At 47.7% G+C, this 25889-nt stretch overlaps 1 protein-coding gene across 1 annotated transcript in view; it reads left to right on the forward strand.

Annotated features, from left to right (window-relative positions):
• The window catches only part of WNT16 (Wnt family member 16), a 106179-nt gene that overhangs the window by 68473 nt on the left and 11817 nt on the right, over positions 1 to 25889 (forward strand). Inside the window, exon 3 of the mRNA XM_085654158.1 lies at positions 12665 to 12951. Coding sequence (XP_085510284.1) covers positions 12665 to 12951 — 287 coding nt within the window. The remainder of the gene's footprint in view (positions 1 to 12664; positions 12952 to 25889) is intronic.

Consider the following 25889-nt stretch of genomic DNA (forward strand, 5'->3'; position numbering starts at 1 on the left):
TCATGAATGTACATCTACCTTTGTTACTATCTATGTTAGCCATCTCTGTTAAAATGGACCGTGTCTTTTGACTTAGCCTCTTTCACTTCACAACTACTTTTCTAACCTAAGGTTCTAACACCTATTTGGTTCTACCAGTCTCTATCTTTTGATTCAATATCTTGTTCTCCTCATCAATAGTTTTCTTGATTTATTCAGTTTGGCATCTCATCATTCTTCACTTTCCTCTTGTCATCCAAATACAGACTTTCCTGAACTTCCGTTTCTTCTTCTCCAATGTCGGACAAGAGAACTCTCAGGATTTCCGATTCTACTTCGTCCTCAACCACTTTCAGTACAGCCTCCTCTAGATTTCCTTGACTATCTGCCTCTTCTCCTTTTTCAGGCAGAGCCACGTACGTCCATTCCGGTGACTTATACTTCTGGCTAGGTTTCCTTGTTCTTTTACTCTCTTTATCCTAAATTATTTCGTCTTCTTTTGATTTTTCTTGACTTGTCACTTCATTCACTTGTTCAGCTCTTGGTGAATTGACTCGTGTCAGTCGATATCTCAGTTTCCTTATTTTATTGGGCCATATATCATCTCTCGCAACTCTTTTTACTTTGCTCCCTTTCTCATTCTTTTCATTCCTCCAAGCTCTCTTTCTTAGAACTCGACCTTCAGGTATTTCATTTTCACTCTCTTCAGACTCTGTCTCAACTTGCTTTGTCTTTTCAACGACTTCTTCTTCCACCAATTGTTTTGTTTTCCCTACTTCTGTCCCTCCTCGGATCTCCGACACGCAATCTTCCTGCTGGCTACTTGTCCCTTCACCTAACTGGATGTTGCAGTTCCCTACACCTCCTCGGGGGTCTTTCGCAGAAATCTGTACCTCTCTCTCTGTACCTGTCCCTTGTTCACTTAAATTTGTTATTTCAGGTGGAATTTCTCTCAGTCTCTCGTCTGGTACTTCCTTTTCACGAATTTCTCTTATTGTATCTTCAGTACTCTTTCCTTTTTTCTTTCTGTGTTCTTTTTTAGAACCCTGCGCTTCTTACTTGTTTCCAGAATGGCTGGATTCAGAAATCCGCAATCTTCTTCTCAGAGAGCTACTTCTGGGGACCAAAGCTGAACTTGGTTCTGTTTCCCCTCTTTCAGAGTTTTCTCGTGTCTTTGACCCTTCGTCATCTGACTCAGTACTTGATTCTGATTCATCAAAATATTCTTTTCCTGTGCTGTCCACCGGATTCGGAATTCTCAAGGTATGACTTGCATGGATCCAGTTTTTCAGTCCAGCACACTTCACAGCCGTTGTCGTGTTCAGAATGACTTGTCGTGGTTTCCCCACCTTGGAACCAAACAATTTCTTCTTCTGTGGACCTTTATCCTTACCCAGTCACCTGGGATCAGATCATGGGCTGGCTTCTTTTCAAGTGTGGTGGCATCTGCTCCAACCTGATGAAACACAGAATGAACTGCGTCAGCCAGGCCTTTACAGTATTCCAACACCATGTCATCAGTTATAGTCATCAGCTTGTTGACTGGTATAAACACATGCCTCATAGCACGTTCCATGATTATTTCATGAGGACTCAATCCTGTAGTTCTGTCTGGAATTGACCTAATTGTCATGAGTACCAGAGGCAAGACATCAGGCCATTTCATACCTGTGGCCAAACACATTTTCCCTATTCAATTTTTGATAGTACCATTCATCTGTTCAACCACACCAGAAGCCTCTGGTCGGTAGGCACAATGTAGTTTTTGTTGTACATTCAAAGCTTCACAAATGAATCCTACAATCTCATTATGGAAATGTCCTCCTCGGTCTGACTCAATTGTTACTGGTAACCCGAACCTAGGGATGAACTCTCTCAGCAGTAGCTTGGCTACTGTCAACCCATCATTTCTTCTTGTTGGGAATGCTTCCACCCACCTAGAGAATAGGCAGACCACAACCAAAACATACCTCAGTCTGTTACAGGGAGGCATCTCAATGAAATCTACTTGCATTCTGGTGAAAGGCCCTCCTTCCCGACCTAATGTTCCCAGACTCACTACTGTCTTCCTTCCAGGATTGTATTGCTGACATATTAAGCACCTTTGACAAAGACTTTCTGCTACAAGTCTGAATTTTGCATTGTACCAGGTCTGCTTAAATGACCTGATCATGGCATCTCTCCCTATATGTCCCTGGCCATGATACATCTGTGGCATGGTAGACATCATGCTATCAGGCATAACTGGTCTTCCATCTCGATAGACCCACACATGATCCTTTTCCCTTGGGGCACATCCTGCTTTTACCCACTGTCTCATTTCCTCATCTCCTGCCTCTTCTTGCAACTGCCTTACCTCTTCCCAAGTCCCTACAATGTTAGTAAACATCAATGAGCAAGAAGACATTTCTCTTTCCTTAGCCCGATTGACCGAATTCTGATTTCGTGCGCAATACTGTGCCATGTCATTGGCGTACCTGTTCCCTGTGGCGATATAATCACCACCTTGACTATGAGCAGCACATTTTACAACAGCCAATTGTCTAGGCAGCTGTATCGCCTCAAGCAACTTTCCAACCACTTCTGCATTCTTAATAGGAGTTCCACTCGAGGTCAGGAAACCTCTTTGTAGCCATAGTTGGCCGAAGTCATGGACCACTCCAAAGTCATACTGGCTGTCAGTTATCACAGTCACTCTCACACTCTTCCCAATCTTGCATGCTCTAGTCAAAGCCACAAGTTCTGCTACTTGGGCTGATTTTACTCCTTTCAGATTGGACGCTTCTATTACTGCTGCGACTGTACATACTGCATACGCTGCACTCAGCACTCCCTCATCTGTTCTCAAACATGACCCATCAACGAACATCACAAAATCACTTTCTGGCAAAGGTACATCTTTTATATCTGGTCGTGGTTTTGTACAAAAATCAAGTACATCCAAACAATCATGATCTACTTCGTCTCTGACTTCCAAAATCTCAGCATCAAGCAACAAAGTTGCAGGATTCACATTCAAGCATCTTGCAAGACTCACATTAGTTGCACCCAATATGACCTTCTCATATTTAGTCAGCCGACTGTGTGTCATATACTGAGTACGACTCCTTGTCAACAGAATCGCTACTTCATGAGGTACAAACACTTTCAATGGATATCCCATCACAATTCCTTCACTCTGCTCCAAACTTCGACATGTTGCAGCCACCGCTTTCAAACATCCAGGTAAAGCTACAGCTACTGGATCAAGCATCGATGAAAAATATGCAATTGGTCTTCTCAGTTTTCCATGCTTCTGGATCAACAGAGAAAGTGCACATCCATTTCTCTCACTGCAATACAACTCAAATTCTTTCTCATAGTCAGGCATACCCAATGCTGGTGCTTCACACAAACCATCTCTCAATTTTCTGAATGCTGCCAATTCCTCCTTGTTTAATTCAATGGGATCTTTCACATCACTTCTCGTTAATCGCACCAAAGGTTTTGCGATCAAGGAAAAGTTGCTGATCCACTGACAACAGTTTCCAACCATTCCCAAAAACATTCTCACTTCTCTTTGAGTCATAGGAGCTCTCATTCCTTTTATTATTCTGATTCTGTCTATGGTTATTTTCCTTAGTCCTTTCTCAATGTTATGTCCCAAATACTGCACTTCCTTCTTGCAAAACTGTAGTTTCGCTGGCGACACTTTAAGTCCTCCATCTGCCAAATGATTCAGCAAGGTTATCGTGTCTACCTCGCAAGCTTCACGTGTTTTTGACGCCACCAAAAGGTCGTCAATGTATTGGACTAATACAGAGCTTTCAGGCATTTCTAAACTCTCCAAAGACTTCTTTAATAGCTGATTAAATATTGAGGGGCTTTCTGTATACCCCTGTGGGATTCGGCACCATGCCAAAATACGCTCACCAAAACGAAATGCAAAAATTTGCTGACTGTCGTGGTGCAATAGGATAGAAAAGAAAGCATGACACAGATCAATTACTGTACACCATTCTGCATCATGGGGAATCTGATATAAAATCACTGATGGATTTGATACAATGGGACAACATGATACCACAATTTTATTCACCTTTCTCAGATCTTGCACTATCCTGAATTTCCCATTAGGCGTTTTCAGTCCCATTATCGGTGAATTACATGGGCTACTCATTATTTCTCTTAAAATTCCTTGCCTGATCATTTTCTCTATTACAGGAGTTACACCTTCAATTATTTCAGGTGTCAATTTGTATTGCGGAACATTTGGATATGTTACTCCTTCCTTTACGGTTATTTTGATTGGATCTACATTCCTCATTAGCCCTACATCTTCTCCAGTGAAATCCCAAACATCTGCTTTTGCAGATTCAATTCTTTACGTAATTCATCAGGGTTGAATACAGCATATGTTTCAGTAACTTCATTTTCTCTATTAGCTATGGTTATCTTGTACAATACATCATCATCTGGTGTTTCAAAAGCTATTCCATCCGGAGTACAGAATATAGTGCAATTCATTTTGCACAACAGGTCCCTACCTAATAAATTCACAGGACTGGTGTCACACACCACAAAGCGGTGCATTTCTGAAAATTTCCCTATGCTAACTTTCACGGGGTCTGTAAGATATGTTTTAATCTGTCTGTTGGACACACCAACTACTTGGATCGTTTCATCCGAGGGAGGAAGATTCTTAACATCAGCTGATCTAACAGTTGATCGAGTAGCACCAGTATCCACCAGGAAAGTAATATTTTCATCATTAACCATCCCATCTACAAAAGGTCCTGTCTGGTCTACTTCTAGAGTTGCGCCAAGTACGCACTCTCCTTCCTCCCTTCGGCACCGTCAATAGCTCTCTTCTGAGTCACTCTCATCGCTTTGCAGCCAATACTGCGAGACAGCGCTAGCGCGTGGCGGCTTATTTACCTGTTCTTTATTGTAGAATCCCGATTCACTACTATACTTCTGTGTGTTTCTGCTCTGTGGAAAAGGCGGTTTTGGCACCTGATTCTGTGGGGGAACAACTTGCTGCTGTTGCTGCAGTTGACCACTCACCTCATGCTGCACCTGTGGGTTCAATGATGGATTTTCATTGTTAGTACTCGGGGGAAACTTACACTCGGATTTCCAATGCCCTATCCTGCCGCTATAATGACACGGAAATTTCTTTTTAGCTTCTTCAATATTCCCTTTATACTTCCCAGAATTACATTTCGGCTTTGACCCTGCTTGTTCCACTAATTGTGCTTCTTGTCTCTCTGCTACCTTTACCTGTGCCCACATTGCCTTCTCTTTTAGCTTCCGCTGTTTTGCTTCAATTTCATCACTGAAGTATTAAGCATGTCTCAATACTTCATCTATTTTCTTGTTTTGCCAATCTACCGTATGCTGTTTAATCATCTCACCAATTTCTAGACGTAAACCATATTCAAATCTGTATACAAAATGACTCAAATCCTTTTCACTCAGATTCTCATCTCCGCTAAACTGCTAAAAAACTAGTATTAGCCTCTCGTAATATGCATGTACTGACTCTTTACTTTCCTGGTGTGTTCGATCAATTTTTACCCAATCTGTCTCTTTAGGGGGCACTTTATTTTTCAAAAATACCATAACCTGCTCATATTTCTTCATTACCTCGGTGTCTGGAGCTCCTGTTTTAGGATCCCTAGGATATTCCTGGGTTGGCCAATTAATCATAAGTTTGCACTCTGTCCATAGATCTGCTGATACAATTATGTCAAACAAACTATTCAAATCAATCCATAATACTTTAGACAATTTCACAAATCTGTCTACCTGCCTGTACCACTCGACGGGCTTCTCACGCAGTCGAGGGAAATCATTCATAAAAGACAAAATATCCTGTCTTGTCCATGGGACATGTACATATCCTCCTCCTGGAATCTCTCTCATAGGGCATTCTGTCACTACCTTCTCCTTTTCTCTTACAGGAAATGCTGAAAATGTCTTATCTGAGGCATCATCGTGTTTTCTATACCACCTGCTTCTCCATTTATCCACGTCTCCCCATTTTCTCAGCAAAATGATTATGTTCTTAATTTGACCTATTCGTCCTGTGGTGTTCATATTCTCAATGTCCTTTTCAGTGAAATCTACTCGATATGGTTTCTGTAAGGCTTTTACCTTTTCAATATCAATGCCCATCTCATTTGCTACTTCTTCTAACCTTTCATGTAAGTTTTTTGCTCTCCAGGTCACACTCTTGCACAAAAATAATAATTCTTCATCCTGATAGGTTTTCAATTTTTCTGTTGGGATAGTCACTACTATTAATTCTTCCAATACCATTCGTAACTTGGCCACATCAATTGATTGAGATTCTTTGTCTTTCCTCTGCAAGCTTCTTAACCATTCACTTAACTCTTCTGTTGATGGTCCTACTGGTTTTTCTATACTTCCGTGTCCAAAATCTTTTTGTGTTTCTGACACTGTCTCTATCATAGTCATACGTCTCTCTGCACAATTCTGATCTACAAATGGATTATTTGTAAAATTCGGTTCCATTACACTCATAGTCTGCCTCCATGGATTCTCATTCTGACTCACTCTTGGTTGTTCTACTGGTTTATTACTTCTGTAAGGGACTGTCAAACAATGCTCACTGTCCTTCCGTTTCTCAAAAATAGGCATTACTGGACCTATTGTTACTGGAACAGTTACCGATTCTAGATTCTTAGTCAATTCTCTTATTTTCTCAGTTAATTCCAGGGTAGTTTTCGCTAATTCTACAGAATTTTCTCCATCTGTTTTTTCTTCCGACCTCTTTTCTACTTCCCTAGTAGCACTGTTTTTACTCAAACTTAGGGATTCTGGTTCCGATTTTATAATTCGCATGGTTTCTCTCATTGGGGCACTTGGAGTTAATATTTCTGGTTCTGGTCGATATGGTGGTGGATTTTTATAGAACATATCATCAAGAACATCATCCTCGGATTCATTCACTCCATACCTTCTCGACTCCACATTATGCCTCTTTTCTACACACTTTCGTCCTTCATTCTCTCCAACAGTTCTTACAGGGAACACACCCTCAGTCATACTCGCATCCCACCATCTTCTCATTCGATCATTATGCGTTTCATGTCTGTAGGGTCTTCCAAACAGGTACCTATATTTTCTACCATTTCTTTGTCTCTCTCGTTCATGCATTTCGTCTTCCCATTCCGTCAAAGCCTCAAACTGCGTTGGTCTAGGTCTTGGTTCTAAATTAATCATTTTCTCTCTCAAATTTCTCAAAACAGCCAAATTAAATGAACCATGCTCTGGAAAAGCTAATACTCCGTCTTCCTTTGTATATCTCACCCAGTTATCTAACCAAATACAAGTATGATACCCATATTTCGCAATCATAAAAGATGCAGGGGTATTCAGTGGAGGAAGTAACTGTCCTTCCCTAGTCTTTACTGGTTTGTCCTTCTTAAACCACTTCTTGATTCTTCCTAACCATGTTCTTTTCTCTTTTTCTGGTGGATCGTAATACATTTTCCTGCCTTTCGCGTATCGCTAATCTCTCTTTACAACTGTACCGCTAGTCTATCCAATCACAGAGCGACCCACACTAACGCACCAATTCAGAGCGTCTACATCACTGTCACAATCCTCAAATCCCAGCGCGACTTACACTAACGCACCAATAAGGAGCGTCCACGTCACCCTGTATTTCTCCACTCCTAGTACGGCATACACTAACGTACCAATCCGGAGCATTTCACAGTTCTGACCGGCTGTCCAATCCCAGCGCGGTCATTCTGACGTCAGCAGCTACTGCGGCAGCTCCTGCTCCTGCTTCTGTCTACCCCTCCTTTACAAATCTGCTCAGTAAGTTTTTGTTTCAATTTCTACACTTCTGTTAGTAACAACATAGAAACATCTCCATTGTCCGCTTCGCTAACCAAAGAACAGCAAAAAGACCTTTCTCACGAGAATTCCGTCTTTCCCGAGAGCAGCACTTACCTCTGCCCTACTACGGAATCATTACTTCCGTTGATAAAGTAGCACATCCCTCTACTTCACCCTTCTCACAAGCATTAGCTAATTGTTTCTCTAGTATTTAAGACACATAGTTGGAGACCCAATGCTCCTGAGAAATAAACCTAGAGTTTCACAATCAACCCGAATGCCTTTACATCCACGCTCGTTCATATAAGAAAATGTAGTACATTCACACAGAATCCTGTCTTTCCCGAGAACAGCGAACAGTCTGTTCTACTACAGAATTATGACATACGTTAACAAAGCAGCGCTTACCTCTCGTTTGTCCTTCTTACAAGCTCAGAGAGTACCTATTACCTTTCCAGTGATAAGCGTTATCAGAATGCCAGTTGGATCCCTGGTACCTAAGACCAGAACTTCACAGGTAACCTTCGCTTTCATACACTCCTCTCTCACACTATAAATGTCTCTAATGGCAACACACGACGGTGCTACCGAATCGAACCCAGACAATGCGTCGTGCAACTTCAATTGTCACACGTTTCCCCTGTGTACCTACAGGGCAACAACAATTCCGTCTTTCCCGAGAGCAGCGCTTACCTCTGCCCTACTACGGAACCGTTACAAACTTCCGACTTCCTACATCCCAGAAGTCGTGCATACAAAATATAACTCAACGTAACTCAACATAGAGTGTTAGTACATAAATCAATACCAATCAATAACCAAAATCAATAAGCAATGTTCAAGCAATAATCACTAAACCAAAACAATAACAACCATCATCTTGCTACCAGTAAAACTGCTCCAGCGTGGAGTGCAAAATCCCTCCCTCTATCACAGACCAAAGCTCTCACATACACACATTATCCATACATTCGCTGGTGGGGCCCATAACACCAACATTCACTTACCATTAATCCGTGTGGGAGGCGATTATCTTCCAGACGCTGGCATGAGAAGGAAATACCACTTTTACCCTAATGAGCGACAAATCTACACCACCTTCTGTTGCTCATAAGGCCCTCAACTTCACCTTTAGTATTCCTCTCATAAATCGGGATGGATCAGTTAGTTGCTGATTTAGTCCACATTTCTAATTCCCTAATTAACCTTTTCGTTAACACATTTCAATGAATAAACAACCCAACTCATTTCTGTAGATATTCAATTTCAATTTTTATATTAATATTGCAAATTAAATCATTCATTGGATCAAGTTGCCATTCATATTGACCTATTCTGGCTAAATGTCGTCCTCTATGTCAAATCTGGCAGTCTCGCAAATCTATGCCCATCAAATTTAGTAAGTTCAGTTCTTCAGGAGTTTGGGCATTAATTCAGTTCATCAAAGATTCAGGCAAACAGCTGTCCTGCAGTGTCACCGTCCTCTCTGTCAGCATAACATCAGGAAATCGAGAAAGCCCGGAAACGAAAACCCGCCAACCTCTCTATTCTACTATAATTTATAGTAAAAATCATTGACAATTTGTATCGAAAATGGGTCTTCAAATGTTCTGATTGGTCAATTGAAATCGTCTGACAGGCTTCCCACCAAAATAAAGTCTCTGATGTCATTATACTTGATTTTTCCGATTTTTAGTAGCACATTATTGTTCTTTCAGAAAAGCTGGCTTGTGTCCCAGGGCAACCTTGAAGGGTACAGTTTGGTTAGGGTCATGATGAGGCCACTGTAGCTGGCGTCAGCGCAGGCGCACTTCACCCAAGCCTTGTTCAGCGTCAACAGTCGGGTTAGGCACCAAAGGCAGCCATTATATGACAGGCCCAAATGGTCAACTTAAGCAAAAGAAACACAAAACGTAATTAATACATAGAAATGACTAAATAAATGTTATTCCCTCACTAATACCCATATGTGTATGTATTTATCTAGCATTAAGCAACACTCAAGCGGTTTATACCTACAAAATAAAGCACAAATCACAAATACATCACAATAGCGACATATATCATGCAATATTCTAATTGTCTATGATTAGTATGCGTACATACTTTAGTTTACGATTTAATAAAATCATGCAAAGCAATCCCACATGTATTTCAATCATTAATAAGGCTGATTAGTCAATTCCACTTCAATCCATTAATTCGATTGTGATTAATTAATTAATCTAATTAATAAACATGCAAAATGGGTGGGTATACAAATTTTTTTGTATTACCCGCTCCAGCATAAGCACAGCAGTATATTATGTTTAGGGCTTCGATTTTATGGTATTTATTTTTGGGCCATTTCAGTCTGTATTTATCTATATTTATTTTTTGACCATTTTATCTGTATTTATCCATATTTATTTTGTGTTTTTGTATATAAAGTTGTAAAACTTTACATTTCCATATCTATTTAACTGATAGACGTGCACTCATACTTCGTGTTTTAGCTATTTAAGCTGCCAAATATTTCATAACAATGCATCCACTGGTAAATACTAGCATTATACCATAAATGCATGTTGACATATGCCATTATGTAAGAAATGTCACCTTGTTTTTTAATTTCCCATGCTGTCCATCTGCTCAGCTTCTGACCTATAATTCACGAAAGACAGCACAGAGAGCTACTTAAAAGAAGCACAATTTTCTGTATTTATCAACTTAAAAAAATAAATGCAGACAGAAAACACATTGTTTTCTGTCTGTATTTGTCTGTAAAAATCATTAAAACCTGAATTAATTATGTTATACGAATTTGTAGAGCGCGACTAATCACCTGTGAGGGTATCAAGGAGCTAAATAGGGCAGGCCTAAGAGGGGAGCCTGCCATGTCAGTAAGAGCCATGTCTTGTGTTTTTTTTGGAAGTCCATGAGGGAGGGGGAGGTTCTGAGGTGTTTCAGGAGGTCGTTCTAGGTCTTGGCTGCAAGGTATGAGAAGGAGCGGCCTCCGCTTCTCGTCTGCTTGATGCGAGGGAGGTGAGCTCTTGCCTGGGACAGAGATCGAAGGTGTCTGGTGGGTTGGTAGAGGTTGAGGCAGTGGTTGAGGTAATCTTGACTGCTGTGGTGGAGAGCTTTGTATGTGTGGGACAGTAGCTTGAACGTGCATATTTCCTGGACTGGGAGTCAGTAGAAATTCTTGAGGTGCAGAGAGATGAGCTTATTTCACAGGATGAGTCTGGTGGCGTCATTCTGGGTAGTTTGGAGTTGGTGTAGGACATGGACTGGGATTCAGAAGTAGAGGGCATTTCCTTAATCAAGTCTACTTGTGATAAGAGCCTGGGTGACTGTTTGTCTGGTGTTCAGTGGGATTCACTTGAAAATCTTGAGTAGCATTCTCAGGATGTGGAAGCATGAGAGGTTGGTATCCAGGATAATGCCGAGGTTCTTGGCAAGGCCCACAGGGGTGAGTGAAGGGCCAAGTTTGGAGGGCCACCAAGAGGCGTCCCAGGGAGAGTGGTTGTTGCCCAAGATTGGGACTTTGGTCTTGTCTGTATTGAGTTGGAGGAAGTTGTTTTTCTTCCAAGCAGCGATGTTGCTCATCCAGTTGGCGAAGTTTGCTTTGGAGCTGCTGGTTGAGTCGGTGAGGGAGAGGATGAACTGTGTGTTGTACATGTAGGATACTATGTTGATGCTCTGGGCCTTGATGATGTCTGTGAGAGGCGTCATGTAGACGTTGTAGAATGTTGGGCTGAGCGATGATCCTTGAGGCACTCCGCAGATGAGATTCTTGGGTTCTGAGATGTAGGGGGGAAGTCTAACTCATTGAGTTCTGTCCGTGAGGAAGGATATCCACTTGAGGGCCAGCTCGCAGATACCCAAGTGCTGAAGATTTCTAATGAGTGACTTGTGGGAAACTGTATCGAAAGCTACAGAGAAGTCAAGGACAATGAGTGAGGCTGCTTCTCATCGGTCGAGGATGCTTCTGATGTCATCAGTTGCTGCAATGAGGGCTTTCCCTGTGCTGGGGTTGGTATGAAAGCCTGATTGAGAGCTGTCTAGGATTTGATGGAACTCTAGGTGGTCTGCGAGTTGGGTATTGAAGGCTTTCTCCATGACTCTAACTGGAAAAGGCAGGATCGAGATGGATCTGTAGCTGCTGAGGGTGTTGGTGTCCGCTGTTTGTTTTCTCAATAGGGCATTAACTTGTGCATTTTTCCAGTAAGACAGAAAGGTGGCAGTGGCTATGGAGGTGTTGATGATGCTGTTGAGCATGGGGAAATGATTTTTTTTCCAAGGTTGTACATGAAGTGGTGGCATGGGTCTGAGGGGGCTCCTGAGTGAAGGGTATTCATCTGGGCAGTGGTTTATTTATTCAAGAGGGGCTTCCAATGGCTTTGCTGCTGTTTGGCGATGAAGGAGGTGTACGGCTGGTCGGGGGAGTTCATATCAGTATGCTGTGGGTGGAATGTGTTGTAGATCTTGCCAATCTTGTGTTCAGTAGAAACAAATGAAGGCACTAATGTTAGCCAGAATAATGACGCAGGTCCAAAATGCCATCATACTGATTTGGCTATAGCTCATATGGTATTTCAAATTGAAAAACACATATTCTCATTGGATGTTGAGACTATCTGGTAGTAAATCTCGACAGTTTCCAAAGGTAATACTGATGTACTGGAAAACGACAGCATGTCTCCCCCTCCTATATTGTTGGGCCTCTTTTCCGCCCCCCCCCATTTACAATTCTTGAGTTCCCAGAATAATTTTTTACCTTTTCAAGCACCTATATGTATTTAGTGGCACATCTTCCGAGAGCTCACAGCTCATATTGCTTTCTTTGCAGGGACTAAGGAAACGGCATTCATTTATGCAGTGACAGCGGCAGGGCTCGTCCACTCAGTGACAAGGACCTGCAGCGCCGGGAACATGACTGAGTGCTCGTGTGATGCAAGTCTACAGAACAGCGGCTCTGCCAGCGAGGGCTGGCATTGGGGTGGCTGTTCAGACGATATTCAGTATGGAATGTTGTTCAGCAGAAGATTTGCCGACAGTCCTACTACAAACTCAACTGGGAAAGAAGCTGATAGCCTGGCACTGATGAACCTGCACAACAGTGAGGCTGGCAGGCAGGTATGTATTAGAAATCCAATCACAGGGCCATGCCCCTGAAAGGATGTCTCCATAAACAGATGAAGGCACATTGGCAGATATATGGTAGATGTAAAAAGCACTTTCAAGATCACTAACTCTGCAATATGCAAAACCACAGGGTTTGCTACTGCAAAATGCCTTTTCTAAATGTACAAAAGCCATTTTATGAGTCAGACAATTCTTTACGACTCCTTTAGAGGGATTTTGAAATAAATTCTCAATTGGAAATATGAGGGGGAGAAGAATAATGTATCAATTAGTGTCTCGATGGTTAGTGACTGCAGTTGCTGTTGAAAACCATTGAGAAGTTACTGAATGCTGAGTTGGGGGTGGTAGCTGAACCGCAAAGGGGAAGATGACCCTTTGGGATACCTGCCCTTTAATGAATCGTGCTGACAATCACAGTGGGAGACCTATAAGTACACCAGTAACATCACAAGACTAGTCGCAAAAAGTTGGTGTGACCCTTAAAGCATTCAGGGGCATATTATCAAGAAACGGTGTTAAAATTATCGCCGCTTTAGCGGCAGAAGTGGTGATAATGGGCTTGATAATATGCCCTTGAGAATTCCCATAGAAGCCCATGTTCTGGTGTCAAGATGGGCTTCTATTGGAATTCTCTGCGGCATATTATCAAGCCCATTATCGCCGCTTTAGGGAGGGCTGCACTGAGGGGGTACCTATGGTACCCCCAACATTGGCATGGACAAGGTGGCAGGCACCGCGCAGTGCCTGTCACGTTGTGCATGCCAATGCACAACATGCATTATTGACATTGCGGCGGGTGCTGCTTACAGCACCGCCCGGGTGGCGGTCGTATCCTGATCGCCATGGGGGGACCGCCGCACCTCTTGCGGGCGGTCACGTTTGCCGTTGCGGTGCGCCATCGTAATGGACCTCATACTATTTGAATTAATTATTGTCTTGTATTAATATCTAAATTATGTCAAACATTTTATCAGTGTTAGTTTCAGTAAGTTTTTCACACAAAACCTATAAGACAGTTATAGCATTCTTCAAACAAGCTTTGTTGCTTGCAAACCTATTTTGGTAGATCTCATGATTTTTCTTGGATTGCAATTAACTTGTTTATCTTCAAAATGGATAGTAAATGTACTATTCAATAACCTTCTGGTAATCTTCAGGACACTTTAAATTCTCAATCTGATGATGATTAAGTACAATCTATTTAATAAGAACTGTTTGGTACAACTGGTTTATCAACCTCATGGGTTTCAAAGAACTTTGATAGACAAGAAGGATTTTCTGGGTATAGTGCATGCACACAAATCCCAAGCTATGCTTTTAAGAACTTTCTAATGGCAAGCTGGTGGTCAGTATTCCTTAGGGACCGCTGCCCCTTCTAGGTATATTTGAAGGTGGCATCCCGAGATGTGCCAAGAATATGAAGCTCTAAAAAAACAAAAACCAAGCAGGCAGAAAAGGTGTAACTTCTTCTGCAGTATCACTAGGAAGTTCAGTTTAAAAAATAGATGTGTACTAGAATAGAGAAAGTAACTCGGAAAGCATGTGCTCCACCACTACACCAGTTCGGTGTACACTGCTAAAAATTTGAAGATTAAGGTGCCGATCACGATCCGGTAAAAAATTACCCCGTGCGACTCGTATCCGGTCTTTTTACCGTACGAATCGTAGAAGTGCCGTACGAACTGGCAATCACGATTCGCATGGTAAAAAGTCCATACGAACCGCATTCGGAATATTTCCCCACACGTCCTCGGGTCGGAAAATGTGTCCGACACGTCCTCGGACGATTTACCGTACAAACGTGAAAAGTCAAGTCCGACCGAGGAATCACGATCCCACCCGTGCGTCCGAACTCACAACCGTATGGTAAAAACACCGTCCGCACCGAACTCCCATTGCAACCATGGAGACATGTGCCCGCATACGCGCCCAAAACTCCCCCCAGCACCCATACGTTCGAGTCGTACTCCCCGTGAATGTACACCCCCCCTATGTACACCCGTGTACGTGTCGAACCCCCACCCGTGTATGTACACCCCAGTACGTTCCAGTCGTACCCCCACCCCAGTACGTGTCGTACCACCGTCTATGTACACCCCAGTACGTTCGAGTCACACCCCCACCCCTGTACGTGTCGTACCACCGTCTATGTACACCCCAGTACGTTCGAGTCGAACCCCCACCCCTGTACGTGTCGTACCACCGTCTATGTACACCCCAGTACGTTCGAGTCGAACCCCCACCCCTGTACGTGTCGTACCACCATCTATGTACACCCCAGTACGTTCGAGTCGTACCCCCACCCCTGTACGTGTCGTACCACCGTCTATGTACACCCCCCACCCCTGTACGTGTCGTACCACCGTCTATGTACACCCCCCCACCCCTGTACGTGTCGTACCACCGTCAATGTACACCCCAGTACGTTCGAGTCGAACCCCCACCCCTGTACGTGTCGTACCACCGTCTATGTACACCCCCCCACCCCTGTACGTGTCGTACCACCATCAATGTACACCCCAGTACGTTCGAGTCGAACCCCCACCCCTGTACGTGTCGTACCACCGTCTATGTACACCCCAGTACGTTCGAGTCACACCCCCACCCCTGTACGTGTCATACCCCCGTGTACCTACACCCCAGTACGTTCCAGTCGTGCCCCCACCCCAGTACGTGTCGTACCACCGTCTATGTACACCCCAGTACGTTCGAGTCACACCCCCACCCCTGTACGTGTCGTACCACCGTCTATGTACACCCCAGTACGTTCGAGTCGAACCCCCACCCCTGTACGTGTCGTTCCACCGTCTAAGTACACCCCAGTACGTTCGAGTCGAACCCCCACCCCTGTACGTGTCGTACCACCGTCTATGTACACCCCAGTACGTTCGAGTCGTACCCCCACCCCTGTACGTGTCGTACCACCGTCTATGTACACCCCCCACCCCTGTACGTGTCGTACCACCGTCTATGTACACCCCAGTACGTTCGAGTCGAACCCCCACCCCTGTACGTGTCGTACCACCGTCTATGTACACCCCAGTACGTTCGAGTCGTACCCCCACCCCTGTACGTGTCGTACCACCGTCTATGTACACCCCCCACCCCTGTACGTGTCGTACCACCGTCTATGTACACCCCCCCACCCCTGTACGTGTCGTACCACCGTCAATGTACACCCCAGTACGTTCGAGTCGAACCCCCACCCCTGTACGTGTCGTACCACCGTCTATGTACACCCCAGTACGTTCGAGTCGTACCCCCACCCCTGTACGTGTCGTACCACCGTCTATGTACACCCCCCACCCCTGTACGTGTCGTACCACCGTCTATGTACACCCCCCCACCCCTGTACGTGTCGTACCACCGTCAATGTACACCCCAGTACATTCGAGTCGAACCCCCACCCCTGTACGTGTCGTACCACCGTCTATGTACACCCCAGTATGTTCGAGTCGTACCCCCACCCCTGTACGTGTCGTACCACCGTCTATGTACACCCCCCACCCCTGTACGTGTCGTACCACCGTCTATGTACACCCCCCCACCCCTGTACGTGTCGTACCACCGTCAATGTACACCCCAGTACGTTCGAGTCGTACCCCCACCCCTGTACGTGTCGTACCACGTCTATGTACACCCCAGTACGTTCGAGTCGTACCCCCACCCCTGTACGTGTCGTACCACCGTCTATGTACACCCCCCACCCCTGTACGTGTCGTACCACCGTCTATGTACACCCCCCCACCCCTGTACGTGTCGTACCACCGTCAATGTACACCCCAGTACGTTCGAGTCGTACCCCCACCCCTGTACGTGTCGTACCACCGTCTATGTACACCCCAGTACGTTCGGGTCCTAACCCCAACACAACCTCCTAAGTATAGAGCGCACCCCAGGCCCCAACATCACAACCGCATGTACGAGTCGTACCAGCCCACACACAAGGACAGCACCGTACAACCAAATGGCCCATGTACACACGTACACACGCTCAAAACGCACGTACACAACCAGGACAAAACAAAACAACACAAGAATACACCATTCGAATGGCACAAAGCCACTAAACATGGCCAACAACCACTAAAATAACACATTCACTGACCTGCAACTGCCAAAAACAAACAGAGGCCCAATACACCACCACTCCTTATAACACACCCACCCAAACTTCAAACACAGCCACACCCACCAATGGACCAATAAAAAGGGCCCACACACACAAACCATGAGCCTTTGCAACAGACTCACTGCTGCCAGACACCACAGAACCATACTACAAGCTACACCACACCTTACACTTGCACACCTTCACACGACCACCCTCACAAACACCCTCTCATCACATTCACACACACACACCCACAACCATCCACACCCCCCCCAACATCCACACACCCCCCCACCATCCCCACCCACACCCCTCACCATGCCCACTCCCAAGAATCCAAAGTTCAGTAACTGAGAGTTGGAGGTCCTTGTTGATCAAATCCTCAGAGTCGAGCCACAGATCTTTGGAACATTGGTCAGAAGCACCAGCCTGGCAGCCAAAACAGCCATGTGGCAGACCATCGTCGATGCTGTGAATGCTGTTGCGGACACCAGGAGGACCAAGCAGGAATGCCAGAACAGGTGGTACGATCTGCGGAGGAGGGTCAGAGCCAAGAGGCAGGAGGAACACGACCAGGCCAACGCCACCGGAGGAGGGCCCTCCCGCAGACCCGTACAGTACCATCCCTGGGAGGAGAGGGTGATGGCCATACTGCCGGTGGAGGCAGTCGAAGGATTAGAAGGACTCCGAGACCCGGGTGAGTACACAAACAACGCACCTCACATGGGGGGAACTGCAACCACAACCAAAATCACTAACAGGCACGCAACCACCACAAGCCATCGCATGACTCAACCACACTCCATGAGCAGGCACATGCCACTGCTGCCACCATGCCCCATGCACCCAGCTGGACAATGTCAAGTCACAGGCCACAGAAGACAACAACACATGACACGGTAACCCGGATGGCGGGAGGCTGGGCCCCAAAAATCACATAGTGCGACTCCAAAGCAGACAACAATGCACTCTGCCCATATGGCCTAGGTCACAGCCAGACAAACAGTGTGTCCCAACACAGGAATGACTTGCCAGCAAATGGCGGACGCCTTGCATCAACACATGGGGGTGAAGGCACTGTTTTGCACATGACAGCAGCTAATGAACAGCCAACATTGTGAAAGAGTGGCAGCACACACCACCACAGCAGCAGCGCACAGACACACATCACACCCAATGGGTGCCTGGAGATCAGAAACAAACTCACATCAACAAGCCAAGGGCCACTCAAAGATCTGCTAACAGTGTGTGCCCAGGAAGCTGGGCTGAGGTGACAGAGGGTGACACACAGAGGGAGGGAGAGGGGGACAGAGAGGGAGGGAGAGGGGGACAGAGAGGGAGGGAGACACAGGGAGACGGACAGAGGGAGGAGGCTGACACACAGAGGGAGGGAGAGGGGGACAGAGAGGGAGCGAGACACAGGGAGAGCAAATCAGCTGTGTGGCGTGTGCGAATGGCTGCTCGTCAGCAGGTAGACTGCGTGCATGTAGACAAGGGTGGCCAGTGCCAGAACCCCCCCTCTTCACCATGGCAAAACACAGGGCCGTGTCACAACCTGTACACGAGCACAAGGACAGCTACCTGGATCATATAAGTGTGTGGATCCACTCCATGTGCACATGTACAGTGCTACACGGAAGGCGCAAATGCATGGCTCGCCACACCTGCACACTCCACTGCTGACTGCAGTCACACTTGACGCAGCAAGTAAGACTGTGCCACACATAGTTAAAGGGGCCAAAGTGGTGCCCAAGGGACTCACCCATGCACAAGTGCACTGTGAGTGGAATGCAAGACAGATCCTAATTCCAAGAGGAAATGTGTCAACTTTGAAAATGATGAAACATGGATGTTGCATGGACCAAAATGAACATTGTCTCTCTCACACACAGGTCAACGTCGTGGTGCACCCCCCAACACTGGGGGGGAACACTCACAGGACCTGGATCTGCAGGAGCCCGATCCCACCGGCAGCGACCACTCTCACCACTCTGCGGACGACCCCGACCGAACTGGCCCCTCTGGTGTCCAACCACCTGCAGCACCTGCGTCAGGTACAACTGTGCCAACCACCACCCCCACTCCTGCCACATCCCAGGAGACACCCACGATCCCTGCCCCAACACCACAATGCAGCCAGGCTCGCCAGGAGGGACACGGTGTCCCGGGCACCCAGGAGGAGGCAGGCGACAACGCCAATGCCACCCCTCAGGGGTCCCGGAGACCCCATGTGCCCACAAGGGCAGGCCAGGCGCAAGTGGGCAGGGGTGGTGGGAGTGGAGGACGGCGGAGGCGCGAGCCTGACCAGTTGGCTGGGGATCCGGCATTGTCCCATGTCCGTAACATCCTGGACACATACCGGGAGGACACCACGGGCATGGCCCAGGTTGTGTCCGTCCTCGAGGGGATCAAGGCACAGCAGGCCCAGCAACATGCCTGTCTACTGGAACACCAACGGAGGATGGAGGACAGACAGGCTGAGCAAGTGACGGCATTCCAGGGGATTCACGCTACACTCCGTCGGATGGCCGACATCATGGCCGACCCTCCCTGTGCCAGAAGGCGGAGAACATCACCACCCACAGGGAGGGTCCAGGAGGAGGAGGAGGAAACATCCGACGGAGCATCCCAGACGTCGTCACGGCCTGCTGCTGAGGTTCCCCGCAGGAGGCCGGGTCGTCCACGGAAAGGACCGTGAGGGTCGGCGCTACATCACCATCTCCCAGGACACCTGGCCTGGCACCTGGCCCACTGGAGCAACAGCATCACAGCATCAAGAGACATTCTCTGCCACATGGCCCTGCTGGTCACTGGCTGACCAATGTTGACAAAGACTGTGGCATGGACTCTGAGGATTTCCAATGGCAAGGACACCAACTCCCCTACTGAACTTTGGATTCCAAATTCACGGAAAGACAGTCACTTTGTTGTCCCCCCCCCCCCCCAATAATAAATCACATTATGAACAGTAGATGCCTGCTGGTTGCATAATTACCTAACATGTGTCTTGTAAAGTCTAAACATGCCTGAGTCATCTATTGTCTTCAACCATCCACACCCTGGGGCCTGAGTCTGGCACAGGACACATGGGTCACAGTGTATTAGGCAAGACAGACATGGAGCACCATACACACCCGTGATGGGCCCAACCAGCTGAGGGGGTTACCGAACAACCTTGCTGACACACACATTGAGTACAGCAACAGTCATGCGCAGAGGTCAGGGATCCAGTCCAGTGTCCTGGGGGCACCCAGGTATGTGTAGACAGGTGGCAGAAACATGTCCTGCAAGCTTGAGTCCGGTGGATGCAGGGAATGGGTGCCTGGCCAACGTTTGATGCATGGGGATGGCACATGTCACAATACCTACACAGTCATGGACATCATGCCCAATACACAGTCTCAGCCCACACACACAGCTTGCATCTTGCCACTCGACACATTGACACATAGCCACAATCAGGGAATACCATGCCAGACAAGCAGGATGCACCATGGCAACACACCAGCATTGACTGAGAAGAGGCACCTTGGAGGCATAGGACACCTTTATCAGTCATGTATTCGGGATTGCAGAGGCAACTTGAAGTACACATGAACACATCATGTGTAGTAACATGTGGGTCCAACACTGGCACCCCCCTTCTGCAGCACAAATGCGTGTTAGCCATGGAACTGGCACACAAGCGTCGGCTAACAGCTAAACACCCACAGCTGCTCACGGAGAGCCTGCCATACACCATAGATCCGCTGATGTGGAAGTCCCACACCATGTCAAGCCAATGCTAACCGTATGTGTCCGAGGGCAGTGTCACACACATTGATGCCATCATCACAATCCCCTATCCCATCACTGATGTCTGTCAACCAGGCAGACCATCTATTCAGGTGTACACAGCTGCATGTCGTGTCCCATGGGGATGCGACATGGCTGCAGAGGAACCAAACCCCGACAGGGGCAGTGTGCACACATCGTGAACAACTGCCACACCCAATACACCCCAGATGCATCCCTTACCCCATGGAGACTTCCAAACGTGTCCGTGCCTGTAACGCTGAGTCAGCCCACGATGTCATGTCTATGAGGAATAGCAGTGCCACAACAATGCAACCAGCAGACGGCATGCGCAGGTACCTGGGGAAGAGAGACACACAAGAAGTCAGCCACAAAAAGCACAGCCGCTTGCATGTGCATTTACTCGACACATGTATGGATGACAACATGCTAGGTCACAATTATGACTGGGGAAATACTACCATCACTGCCACCATCACTCCAGTGACACACCCACACACACCTCTGACTCACGTGCCATACATGCAGGTGGAGACACAGATCACAACGCATGCCACACGGGGACCAATGCGTGCACACTCAGACACTGGTACTCACCACTAAGCAAAGAAGTCGCGTATGAGCCGAGTCCGGATGTCCTCTTGCGGCTCCACATCCTCCACATCACTAGCCCCATTGCCAAGCCCTTCGTCCTCCACGGGTGGATGGTCCTCGTCATGTTGATCCAGGATGAGTGGCACAGCTCTTTCAACTGCCATGTTGTGCAGCATGCAGCAGACCATGAAGATCTTGCAGACCTTCGCCGGGGCATAAGGGAGTGCACCGCCGGTCTTGTGGAGGCACCGGAATCGGCTCTTCAGCATGCCAAACGTCCTCTCTATCACTCGTCGTGTCCGGCCATGGGCGGTGTTGTAGCAGAGCTGGGCCGGCGTGATGGGGTTGCGGAGAGGTGTCAGCAGCCAAGGCATGTTGGGATAGCCAGCGTCCCCTACATGGGAAGAACATGGTCATCGTTAGAAGTGGTGAAGCGGTCGTGCTGGTAGGCTAAACAGAATACAGGACACACAGACTGTACCCACCAACAACACATGCACGTTCGTTGCGCAGCTGCATCATCATATCAGGCATCCCGCTACGCCTCATGATGTAGGCATCGTGTGCTGATCCTGGAAAACGAGCACAGACATGTGAAATCACCATGTTGGACAGACACACCACAAGGGCATTGATGGAGTGGTAGTGCTTCCGATTGCGGTACGCCACCTCCCGTGCGTGTGGTGGTACCAAAGCTACATGTGTCCCATCTATGGACCCAATGACATGGGGCATCCCTCCCAGGGCATAGAATCCACGCTTGACCTCTGTCATCTGTTCAGGGGTTGGGAACTTGATGAAGTCATCCAGGTGAATCAACATGGCCTCTAAGAAATCATGCAGCACACCGCTGAACATGCTCTGGGACATGCCACCAACATGAGCTATGGTATATTGAAAGGTACCCGTGGCAAGAAAATGTAGGGCAGCCATTACCTTCAGCTGGGGTGTCAGTGCCGTGGGATACCTGTGCAGCGGTTGCAAGTGTGGTGCCAGTCTCGCCGTCAACTCCAGAATCAACGGTTGGGTGAAGCGGTAGAGCCAGATGCTGTCATTCTCCTGCATGGCAGCCAAGTCTGGAATTATCCGGGCAAGAGGCGGCGCTCTGCAGTAATTAGGAAGTGACAAGGAAGAGTGAGTGCACTACGACAACAACTCATGTGTACTGAGCACATGTTAATCTGGCAATACACACATGCTACATAGGGAACAGGTATGTGCAACATGGCCAGGACACGTATGGATGCAAGGTGGCACTCCTTCCAAGACCCAGCTACACACGGAGATTGAGAACCTCCCCATGCCACGCCATGGGAATAGCTGTGTCCCAGTGCTAGTGAACAGCCAGACGCAAGACAGGAGTGACATACGCCCACACATCAGCCGCAGTAGGATGCTGATTGCAGAGACTGGTAGCGGAACACTGGAGCCACAGGTCACATGACATTACACTAGGACAGCCCACACACCTTGCCATGAAGGTGCACATGTAATGACTCACCACACATTCCTTGTGAGGATGCTGACATGTCCTTGTCACGCTACTCCGTGTCCCATGCATACATGTGCACCTCACATCCGATACCACATGTGGCATGGTGTGCGGAACAGTGTGCAATGACAATCTACACACAGACACATGTTGGTTGCTGCAACAGCTGCAGCTTTTGAGGGTGCTCCAACATCAACCTGATGGGAAGCCCCCACACATACATGACATAGTCACATTGTGCACCGTGGGTAGTGACAAGTCAGGTGTCATAACCCCTGTACCGGGCATCAGGGGACACTTCCGTGTGTTGGTGTCCGTGCCATGCCAGTGACGCTAACCCCAAGTGTGCAGTACGACATGCACACATGTCAAAGGAGTCAAGGCCATGCCTGGCACACATTGCACCATCACACGGTACATCTGTACACATCTCATCATGCATCTGGTGCCTTCTCCACTCTGGAGTCATGTGCCACATCACAGGCCGTCACACCTGTGCCCCACACATGTAGGAATGCACAGATGATGCCTTGATGTCAATCAATGGACAAGTATGTCCATCCATGGACAAGTATGTCCGCCCTATCCCTACCTGTGTGCCGCCTGTCACCACTGTGATGTGTGAAAACCGCTGTACTGCTGCGAAGAGGGCCTGTGTATGTTCCCATATCACTATGGGAGTGCTGCCGTATGTCTACCCATCGTGATGCCGAGCGTACAGACGTGTGTACGGCCCGTACCACTACGACTACGCATACGCGAGGCCATCCATAGTGATAGTGAGCGTACAGGCGTGTGTACGGCCCGTACCACGACGAGTACGCATACGCGAGGCCATCCATAGTGATAGTGAGCGTACAGGCGTGTGTACGGCCCGTACCACGACGAGTACGCATACGCGAGGCCATCCATAGTGATAGTGAGCGTACAGGCGTGTGTACGGCCCGTACCACGACGAGTACGAATACGCGAGGAGACCCATAATGATAGTGAACGTAGGCACGCGTGTAGGGGCCGTTGCAATGCATTTGTGGTGCCCTTGGGCCCCGAAACGCACCGTACCTGTGTGTGACGCTGAAAATTACATAGGGGACAAGTATTAAGGCCTACATGCATGCTGGTTGTCATGGAGACCAAGTTCAAATTGCGAAATTGTTCTGGAAGGTGCACAGCAGAAGTCAGTTGGAATTCTTCTACTTTGTTGCAATGTGTTTGTGGGGCTGACATCATGCAGGAGAATGAAACCGATAGAGAACCCACAGACTGCTAGGTTTGAAGGGATTGGAGGAAACATAGGATGCAAATGTGAGTGACCAATCACTCTGTACCCCTGTGCATGAGATGGGCCAGCAAGGCAGATATAAGGCAGCCAGGTCCCATGAGGGAGCACTTGCCTGCACATCTCTGTATTCCACGACCCAGCTGCTGCTACTGATTCCCTGGAACCATGTCAAGGGCTGTGGAGAGGTCACAGCCATTCACCCTGGAGGAGAACATGGCTTTGGTGGATGTGATCCTCCCACAGTACCCCATGCTGTATGGGCGACCAGGTTATCAGGTGAGTGCAGTGTCCACTGGCACAGACTGTGCCCCTTTTTCGTGACTGTGACTTCTGGCATTGTGTCCAGGTGTGACCCACATGCTATGTACTGTAGGGGGGTCCCAGGGGTGGGAATGCCTGATGTCTCCCAGCAGTGCCCAGACACAGGAGGGGTGGGTGCAGAGTCCTCCCAGCAGTGCCCAGAGACAGGAGGGGTGGGGGCCTATCACTCCCAGCAGTGCCCTGAGACAGGAGGGGTGGGTGTGATGCACAGTGTGAGCCTGGATCATTGATTGTGTAGTTGCCCTCATTCCACCTGTGTCCTTTCAATGGCACGTACTGCTTTTGGCCTTCCACCAGAGGATCATGTCCCTATGACAAAGGTGCAATGCGTTGGATGCATACTAGGCCTTGTTGTAAACAGTGAATGTGTTCTAATCTGTGTCCCTGTGACATGTGCCAGGTGTATTGATGTAGTGTCACTTGTCCATCCTCACAGGTAGACGCCTCTGCCAAGGAGAAGATATGGCTGGACGCCGTCAGCGCCGTGAGGAGTGCGGATGGTCGGAAGCGGCGCCTGCCCCAGGTGAGGAAACGCTGGCAGGATATCCGGTGCTGGACGCGGAGGATTGCACGGCTCCTGCTGGGGGACTCACCTGAGAGCCACAAGAACCGCGGGCGCCGCCGTCTCTCCCACATCCAGAAACGTGTGCTGGCGGTGGTCTTTCCTGATTTGGACAGGCGTCTACGGGAGATGCAGCAGCCGGAAAGGGGTAGGTACATGTGTGTGTTTGTTGTGTTTCACCAACATTTGTCTGTGCACTGTTCCATGGATACACTTCAAGGGTTTATGGTGCTGTGCAGATCATGTTCCCCTCAGTATTGCAGTGTTCTCCTGCCTCCCTTCCCCTCCTTGCAATGTGTTCCATGGTCTGTGTGTAGTCACTCCATCACAAGGTTATGTTGCCTGACACCTTCTCCAAGTGTACAATGCCTGCAGTATCATGTGTGGGGGTGGTGTGTAACAGGTTTAGTGACCTTGCATGTGCCCTGTCCAGTTCTGGACTTGTGGGTTCCATGTCAGTTGCCACTAATGCTGAGTCCAGACATGGGAGTTAATCCCTCGAGTGCCAGGCCTTCCAGCAGGCATGTCCCATGTGGTGGCCTGTGACATGATGTGCATGATTGTGCGTTACGCATTGTGCAGGGATGTTAGCGTGTGTTGCAGTCATTCCCATTCAGGAGCATGGAGTTGTCTGCCCACTACTGTCCCCAGGGGCATATTTTCCTAGGTATCATGTGTGTAATCCTAATATGTCGACAATCTCTGTGTCTACAGCATAGGTTGTGCTCTGTGCCATTGTCCCCTGGCACCATGTTTATTGACGTGAGAT

The sequence above is a fragment of the Triturus cristatus genome, chromosome 4_1 (assembly GCF_964204655.1).
Source record: "Triturus cristatus chromosome 4_1, aTriCri1.1, whole genome shotgun sequence".
NCBI lineage: Eukaryota > Metazoa > Chordata > Amphibia > Caudata > Salamandridae > Triturus > Triturus cristatus.